General features: G+C 40.9%; 1 protein-coding gene across 4 annotated transcripts in view; it reads right to left on the bottom strand.

Annotated features, from left to right (window-relative positions):
• Nucleotides 1-3,218: 3,218 nt before the first annotated feature.
• eci2 (enoyl-CoA delta isomerase 2) overlaps nt 3,219-9,093 on the bottom strand; it is a 29,199-nt gene continuing 23,324 nt past the window's right edge. For all 4 annotated transcript variants that reach the window (XM_088322436.1, XM_088322435.1, XM_088322434.1 and 1 more), the window contains 10 exons: nt 6,811-6,866; nt 6,626-6,729; nt 6,459-6,557; nt 6,201-6,392; nt 6,065-6,134; nt 5,895-5,997; nt 5,210-5,330; nt 5,061-5,150; nt 3,961-4,104; nt 3,219-3,890 (listed from right to left, as the gene is read on the bottom strand). In XM_088322436.1, coding sequence (XP_088178562.1) covers nt 3,735-3,890; nt 3,961-4,104; nt 5,061-5,150; nt 5,210-5,330; nt 5,895-5,997; nt 6,065-6,134; nt 6,201-6,392; nt 6,459-6,557; nt 6,626-6,729; nt 6,811-6,817 — 1,086 coding nt within the window. In that variant the 5' untranslated portion in view covers nt 6,818-6,866 and the 3' untranslated portion in view covers nt 3,219-3,734. The remainder of the gene's footprint in view (nt 3,891-3,960; nt 4,105-5,060; nt 5,151-5,209; nt 5,331-5,894; nt 5,998-6,064; nt 6,135-6,200; nt 6,393-6,458; nt 6,558-6,625; nt 6,730-6,810; nt 6,867-9,093) is intronic.

Genomic DNA, 9,093 nt, shown 5'->3' with positions numbered 1-9,093 from the left:
ACAAACCATAAATCGCAGGGAAATAAAAGCCCACGTGAATTTGTCTTTTTATAGTTTGCTACACAGTGAATATTTCCCACGATGCATTGTTTTTATTGCAGCCTTTACGTGAGTCCTGCAAAAAATTCATAGCGACATTCGGTGACGTCATCTAACTGTTGTCGACGTCGGGGGCGGGGCTTCAGATTTGGACTTGTTGCGTGACTCTGCCATCTGTGGCGACAGCGTATCACAATTAGGCGATTGTTTTGTTTTGATCCCTCAAAGGTCAACATTGCTCGTTTTTTACAATTCAATTAGATTCTTGTCTTGAGCTTTGGGGCACAGACAAGAGGCTGCGTATATAATTAGGAGTTGTTTATTCAGACGAGTAAATTCTCGTTTATTATTTTGGATGGCATAAAAGCAGTGAAATGTAATAAACCGAAATAAACCCCACAATAATTTGTATACATTGCGAGTGAATGTTTCCCAAAATGAATCGTTTTTATTGCAGTCTTCACGTGAAAACTTTCATGTTCCAATTCCTTCCAAAATTGAATAGCGACATCCTGTGGCGTTCTCTCACTATTGTCGACGTCAGGAGGCGGGGCTTCTGATCTGGACTTGTTGGGTGACTCCCGCCGATGATGGCCAAACACACACAATAAGCGATTGTTTTGTTCTAATCTCTCAAAGGTCAACACTTCTCATTTTTCACAATTAAATTCGATTCTTATCTTAAGAAGGCATATAGCTTAGGGAATGAATGAATGAAAACTTTATTTTGAACATTATAAAATAAAAACAGGACAAAAACAATGACTCAACAACAAAAATAATGTTAACATAACATGTTCTAAAAGGGGTAGTAAGAAGCAGACGCTTATTTTCCCTACCCCTTCATCTTCCCAATTAATTACGTTTTACAGATAGCTCCTCTTTTGTGTCTATAACAAAATCTCACGGATATACATATTACATAGGTCGGATATCAATAATTATAATGGTAAAAGGTCTGCATTAATGTAGCGCTTTTCAAGTCAATTAACACTTCCCAAAGCGCTTTACACGCTCACACACAGACACACAGACACACACACACTCACAGCAGCCGTGCAGCCATGCAAGGCGCCAACCTGCTTATTGGGGGCATTGGGGATTCAGTGTCTTGCTCAAGGACACTTTGACATATAACACAGAGGAGAATCGAACCTGCGATCTCTTGATCCCAAGACGAGCACTCTACCTCCTGAGCTACTGCATAATAATAACCTGTTTGAAAAGAACTGTGTGACATTGTGACACCAATGATAATAACAATAGCAATAATAACAGTTACGATATAATAATCGTAACAATAACAACAAGGTTAACTATAGTTGTAAACGCAGTATTTCCAATCTATAGTATCACTCATACCCCATTTTTTTCATCTCTGTATTCCGCCAGTAATGCTTTTTTTGTTTGAATTTGAACACGTGAATAGTTGGACATTGTTTGATCTCGTCTTGTAAATTGTTCCAAAGTTTGACTCCACACAAAGACATACACATACTTTCTGGTAGTTCTTACCTTTGGGATTTTGAATTTACTACAGTGGAATGCTCTTCCCCCTGAGATTCGATCTGCAACCTCAGTGGAAATGTTTGAATCTAAGCTTAAAACACACTTCTATAATATAACATATATATGTGTATTATTTGCCCTCATGTAGGTTTTAGATGAGGGGATGGTGTCATAATAGTCCGTAGTTTGCAATCTTTGATCCGTGCAGCCCCTTGAGACTCTTTGTGATTAAGGGCTATACAAATAAACATGACTTGACCTTAAATAGCAGTTGTGGGGTTTTTTAAGGGTTATTGTTCTATCTTCGTTACTCATTATCCGTCAGTTCATAATACGCTACAAAGCCTAGGAGCCGGGACACTTACTCTCAGCCAAAAGGCCAAGCTAAGGTCCTAGCACTAAAGCCTTGCTGCAATCATTGCGAATGCACCGTTCCCGGAGGTACTGCAATACCGGGCCGATGCGTGGAGTGGACAGAGCAAGCTCTTGTGCAGTAAAAAAAAAATTCTAAATCATCTAATTTTGATGATTTGGATTGCAGGAATAAAGTATTAGTATGATCCCGATCTCCTACCCTGTGTATGGTTCTAATTGCACGTTTTGGAGGATAAAAAGGGTCTTTAGTTAACTTTTGTAATTATTGCCCCAGACTTCTGCACAACATGTTAAGTATGCCAGAACGAGAGAACAATTTAATAAATACAATTATAGTTTAAAAGGAATTTGGCTTTATTAATCATTGAAATTCATTAAGATACCTTAGTTTGTATGTGTCTGATGTGTGTTGTCCAGCTTAATTTACTGTCCGTTATGACCCCTAAAAACTTAATTTCTGATACAGTGTCTATTGCAGAACCATCCATTTTTACTTCTAAATCTTGATTTGCCTTGCGATTACCAAATAATATTATTTTGTTTTTATCTAAATATAAAGATCATTTATATCCATCCGAACTTTTATATTTTAACAAAAGCTTTGGGACACAAACAATATTGCGCATTTATTTAGGAATTGTTTATTCTGACGAGTAAGTTTTGGGTTTAATTGTATTTTTGAGGGCATAAAAGCACCAGCTGAAATCTCATAAACCTTTTAAAAAATTGTTTTTTTCTGGGTGTTGTCTTACAAATAAAGTTTTTATTTAACTGAGTAAAGTTTAAGCCCCGGAGAAAAACCTAGTTTGCCATACTTGTGAGCCATGTGACGTCATCACGACGCGACCAAGTTACCCCTTTTAACCCAAGCACGTGCTATATTTAGTTGTAGTTATCCTCTTAATTAAAATGCCGAACAAATTTAATGTCACAAGTGAAACGTTTTTTATATCTAAGAAATGATTGTTTGTATAAAACCTTTGTATTACTGTATCTGTATTGTCACACATTGCCGCCGCTGAAGAGCAGTATGACGCTTTACACTGAAAAGAAAATGGCGGCCAGATGATAGAGTTGCCGTATTCGAGTCCAATCAGAAGGCTTCTCTGGCTACTGAGCTAAATAACACTAGAGAGCAGAACTAACATTTTCATGTGGAGAAGGAAACCCTGACCGATAAGAACAGCCTGAAGAGGGATGGGTGCAGCTGGGCTGTACTTGCCCAAGACACACCACAGGAAGTGATTCCTCGATGACCCAGGCAGTTAAAATACAGTCCAAATGCCAACCCCGAAAAAGATGGAAGAAAATAAGTTTATTTAAGCGTGTCTAAGAAAGTCACAGTACTTGCACGTGCAACAAAAGGCCATGACAGAGGCTGCAATGATATCATCAGCCAAAAGATGGCTTCAGCAATTAGAATATTTTGAAGTTATAGACACCACCTTTATAGTGAGACTTTGTTTGGAGTCATCATTCGGGGATGAATAAATTATCTATCTATCTATCTATCTTTAAGGAATATAATTCATTTTAATCCAAGTTAGAGGACCTTTGAAGAATAATGTCAAAATTTTAAGGAGAGGAAAATACAAATTATTAGATTTTATCTGCTACAATACATACACTAATCTTCCTTCAAGCTCTTTCTCCTGCTTAGGAGGTAATGCTAACAACATCAGCTGACTACACGTCAAACCTAAAAACCTTTATCTGATAACTTTCCCATCTTTGTGCACATTCAAATTCAGGCACTTGAATCCTCCTGTTCAATGAATCGTCAGCTGTCGATCAGTCCTGGTGACTCTTCCTCACAACTTTGCTTTGGCCTGGAAGAAACTCATGACAGCATTAAAGCACTCCTCCGACGTCCATCGCTCAGTCAGACGTTCCACTTCTGCATCGTTGACGGCGTGGAGTTGCTCCTTCTCCGCTGAACGGATCAGCTGCTTGGACAGCGCCAGGGACTGAGCAAGTGCCGACAATGTTAGATGTTATATTTAACACCAGCTCTGAATTTTGTAAGCGTGTCTTTACATTTGGAGGTAGCCTGGCGTAGTTCTTCAGTCGTTTCCAAACCTCTGATTGGAAGCTGCTGTCAGGGAACACTTCTGTGACCAGACCCTGCTGGCATGCTTGGACAGCTGTCAGCTTCTTGTTGAACAGCAACATCTCATTGGCCTAGTTCAGGGTTCGGGAAACCAAAATGTTGATTCTTTTTCCACCCCAAAAAAATAAATATCTGGAGCTGCATAAAATTAAAATTCTTATATGGGCCTTATAATGCATGCAACACATGCTGTATGTACAGTATTTACAGTATATTAGCCTGCTATCAGAACTACTATGTTGGATGCAGCGCAACCTGTGGAGAATGATGCACATGTGACTAACTGTACTCTCTCGGATACTGCCTCAATTTTAAATTTATTACAATATCAAATCAATTACAGAATGTTTTATTGCTTTTGATAAAATTAAAGATGGGGACAACCGGAAAAGGGAACGTGCCCCTTTTCTGAGCAACAAAAAGAGTGTCATGAAACGCATCATGCTTTTATCAACAGCAGGCTTTTAAAAAGGTAAACAAAAATTCCAATTCATACAATTTAGATATTTATGCAAATATCAAAGAAGTAAAAGACAGCAGTATCCCCCTTTTCTCTCTCTTTTGAAATTAGAGGCGTAGGAAGAGTTACATTGTGACACAGCCCCTTTGAGGGAAGGTGCTTAGGCTTGCACAGCTCTGCAGGGAAACCGGGGAGAGAGAAAAAAAAAACGGGAAGGAGAGATGCTCCAGAATTTGCATTGCAGCAAAGTTCTCCAGGCAGGAGTCCAAGCCTGAGGCGCGCAACATCACATCAAAATATGACTTTGCTGCGTTCCTGTGTTTTTACAACATGAAACTATTGAGAGAGCAAAACAAAAAATAAATGTTGCTCCCCCATTTTTTTTCAAATTGTAAACATAGGCAGTGCTAAACCTACAACTCCAGAGCCAGGGGTTGCCACATGCACACACACAAACACACACACAGCTGTGTTTGTGTGTGTGCATGGGTGGTGATGGCGTTCTTCTTAGCAGGTCTGTTGAACGTGATAGTGTCAACCATGTGAATATTAAGCGCACGTGTCTACCTTGCCCGAGCCCATGATGCGAGGGAACGTGTATGAAGAGCATCCTTCCGGACTCTGACCAAGATGGCTGAAGGGAGTGTGGAATGTGGCCTGAAAATGTAAGTATTAAAGTCAGCAGTTTGATTTGACATCATCATCTTGCTACTTACGCTTTCGGTAGCATAGACCAGGTCGAACATTCCCATGACGGTGACAGAGATCCCCACAGCTGGTCCATTCACCACTGCCACCAGTGGTTTGGGAAAGTCAATGAAGGCCTTTACGTACTTCCTGTTCACATAAACATGGCATCATAATGTGGTATTCTGAGTATGGCTGCAGAAAACCTTAGAGAGAGTCACAGGCCAGAAAATGATTGGCTGATCTCTGCCCAAGCTAAGGATCCTAGTGATCCAATATAGCACGGATGAATCGACTCTTGGCTGTCCCATTCAGTGTTCTTTTGTGTACGTAATATATGTTTGTATTTGATTCTATCCTCACTCACACCAGAGTATTTACCCATGAAGCTGATGATCTGGAGCTAAAATTCTTGGGAAATTGCTACAATCATGACTTGTATTTTAATCATTACGGAGACCGTGCTCACCCAAGGATCCTGCAGCTAGCCGGTCGCTCTCTATATTGCTTCTTGCACTGACAGGATGAGGCCTCAAATTTCGTTGTTATAATGACATAAAGACCATTCATTCTTTTCCTGCATTATACAGGACTCATTTTACCCCAGCAATCACCTATTTGACCTACAACCCTCTAGCATATGCTAGAGATTCCTCAAAAACAAGGACTAACAGGCTCAGAGACAGTTTATTCCTCCTGCGAGCAAGAAATCACCTGAGAAGCTCCCCGGCATCTTTAGCCATCTGCTCCACCCCTGCCTCAGGAATTTTGGTGAAGTTGCTGAGGTCGTTGCCGCTGCAGTAGAAATCTCCAGCTCCTGACACACAAACACACACACATGTGTATGTTACCACTCCCAACTGAGGTGTGCGCACATGCCTTACCTGTAAAAACGGTGATCACGGATTGGTCCTTGGCTGCTAGTTGCAGAGCTTCAATAATCTCATCATACATCTGAAAAAACAACACTCGACAAGTCAGCTAAAATGCTAAGCGGACCCTTTCAACTGTCGAGGTCACCTGGGTGGTGATGGCGTTCTTCTTAGCAGGTCTGTTGAACGTGATAGTGGTTATGTTATCCTGAGTGCTAACCAGGAGGGACTCGAACACGCGGCCTCCGGCAGCTGCCTGAGCAGGCGCATGGACTGCGCTCCCACCTTCCGCTGCCACCAGGGAGCCAATCAGGTCGCAGTATTGCTGGCGGGCTTCATCCTGTCAATCACATTTTAGATCCAGGATGTGATGACAAAAAGGAAAAGACCCAGTGAGGAGGTTCACCTGCGAGATTGTTCCTAAGGACTTCCAGGAGTCCCACTTAGCCTTGTTGATGAAGTCCAACATTCCAGGCTTGGGGGTGTCACAAGGACCGTGTGTGGCCTGTCAGAAAAAAAATCCTGTTGATAAATACTCAATGTAAAGAAATGAAAAGGTGTTGTCTTGCTAACCTGTTTGAAAAGAGCGTAAATCTTCAGCTTGACGTCATTGCCAGGATCGTTCTTTAAGGTGGAAAGTTCGCTCTTTGCCTTCTCAAAGTGTTCCTTGGTGGCACCTGAATGCAACACATTAACTTTAGCTGGAACAGAATAGTGAGCCGACATTGAAGTAGGAGGCGCTTAAAATGGTGCCTCACCCATCATAGAGGTCTTGTGAAAGCTCGCAGTGGGAAAGCCGGATAATTGCCACAATCTGACAAAAACAAAATGTTAACAACTGTAAAAAATGATGTACATAATTAGCGGACTCTGGTAAAGCTTGCAAGAAAATGACATTGGACTCTAAATCTTAGATTTTTCATTGTTAATTCCATGCGTTATTTTCCAGCTGAGTACATTACCGTAATTTCCGGACTATAGAGCGCACCTGATTATAAGCCGCACCCACCACATTTTAAGAGGCAAACTGATTTTGTACATACCCAAGCCGCACCTATATATAAGCCGCCTGCACCCACATTTAAACGTGTAACACTAACACAAAATTACCCAAACCCGACTTCAAGTCCCGCGATTGAAACTAAATGACCTTCATTAAAGTCCACAGTCCAAAAATCACAGCCGGCAAAATGAATGGAAAATAATACCGGTACTAAGGGTTTGATGCAGACCTGCAGAGTCCGGGTCCCGTTGAAAGTAATCCAAGGAAAAAAGTGTATATTTCCAAAGGTAAGGGTGGGAAAAATATATCAGATGAACACATTTACTGACGAAACTCCTTTTCCTTTAACCAACTTTTTACCCCCTCTTCTTTCCTTGTCTGTCCCTCACCTTTAGCGGTCCCCACTTAAACTCGGCCCTCATTTTTCATTCACACGTGCAAAATATATGAGAATAAGTGTCTAAAATAAATACAAAATAAATATATTACAAAAATATACAGTTGCAAATACATATTATACATGGGTTACACATATTTACAAAGAAAGACGGTACACCGAGAGAGTTTTCAAAGCTTTAAAATAATAATATAGCTTTGACAGGGCAGTTAATGGTAGCAACACTCGAGCGCCGCTGGCGGCCGTTAGAAAAATTACATAAATTGGCCGCATCACTGAATAAGCCGCAGGGTTGAAAGTTAGGGAAAAAAGTAGCGGCTTATAGTCCGGAATTTACTGTAAATTTAAATGACAGAGTGTAATAATTCATTGAGAGAGTTGTAGCTTAGAATGGAGCTGAAGCATATGTATTTGGAAAAGACACACTAGTGGCTAACGTAGGGGGCTGGAGAAGGAAAAAATGGAAAAAGGCACCTGAATGGATTTGAAAACCTTCGCATGCAGGGCTCAGCTGTTTGCGGTAAGAAGTGCTGAAAGGCCCACAACAATATGCTTCCGTAGTAGTAAAATGGCGGCCAAACAAGTAAGCTTTAAATTGTGTATTACAGGGGTGTCCAAACCTTACAGAAAGCAGACCAAATTTGGTAAGCTGAAAATGTACAGGGGCACACAGAGACAGACAACTCACTCGCTCATTTACACCTAGGGACAATTTGGACCGGCCAATTAACCAAACATGGATGTTTTTGGAATGTGGGAAGAAACCGGAGTGCCCGGAGTACACCACGAGGAGAACATGCAAACTCCACACAGGAGGGTTCGATCTCATGACCTGAGAAATGTGCCGCTGACACGCTAACCACTCAGCTGCCGTGGTACTATTCTTTGAATAGTTGTTAACAAATTCACCCTCCATGAAAGGTTTGCAGGGCTTTGCACCTCGTAGAGAGTCTTTGATGTATTTTTATTTGAGTTGCAGGGTCTTGGAAAAAAGCGCTGCTGTGCTGATAAAACAGCTTTCAGTTGCTTCACCTTTTCAGTGGTCCTTTCCAGTCAGCTTTATGTAGTCAGCATGTTTTGTCTGACAGTGCCTCTTGATATTATATTCTTTAAAAAAAAGCCACAGTCTATTGGCAGTTAGGTTAGGGTAAGGGAGATGGGACGAACTTTGAACATGGCTGGTGTAATAGAATGATAACATTTCTAAACAATTCAAGTCAAGTCAAGTCACATTTATTTATATAGCCCTTAATCACAAAAATCTCTCAAAGGACTGCACAGGATTACAATTACACCATTTCCTTATCTTAAACCAACATGCGGGCGAGGAAAAACTCAAAACCTCAGCGTGAGGAAAAAAGAAACCTTGAGAAGGGGCCTCACAAGTGGTAATCCCCCTTCCAGGATGACCAGGGTGAAATAGATTTAGCATTAAACCTAAAATACCGTAATGAAAAAGTCAATGTACCCTACGCTTATTGCATGAATTAAAAATGTTTTGTTTGAAAAAAGAGGGATTTAGACCACTATACTATTTTGTTATTCTAGTGTGTTTTTTATCCGGTGAACACATTAGCTAGGTTTCTGTTAATCGCATTACGGCAATATCACCCCGGTGTCTCGAAAATCGTCTGCCCGACA

This window comes from Urocampus carinirostris, chromosome 18 (genome assembly GCF_059441175.1).
Source record: "Urocampus carinirostris isolate Australia breed hairy pipefish chromosome 18, RoL_Ucar_1.0, whole genome shotgun sequence".
Classification (NCBI taxonomy): Eukaryota; Metazoa; Chordata; class Actinopteri; order Syngnathiformes; family Syngnathidae; genus Urocampus; species Urocampus carinirostris.
This window is presented reverse-complemented; position numbering and strand designations above follow the sequence as displayed.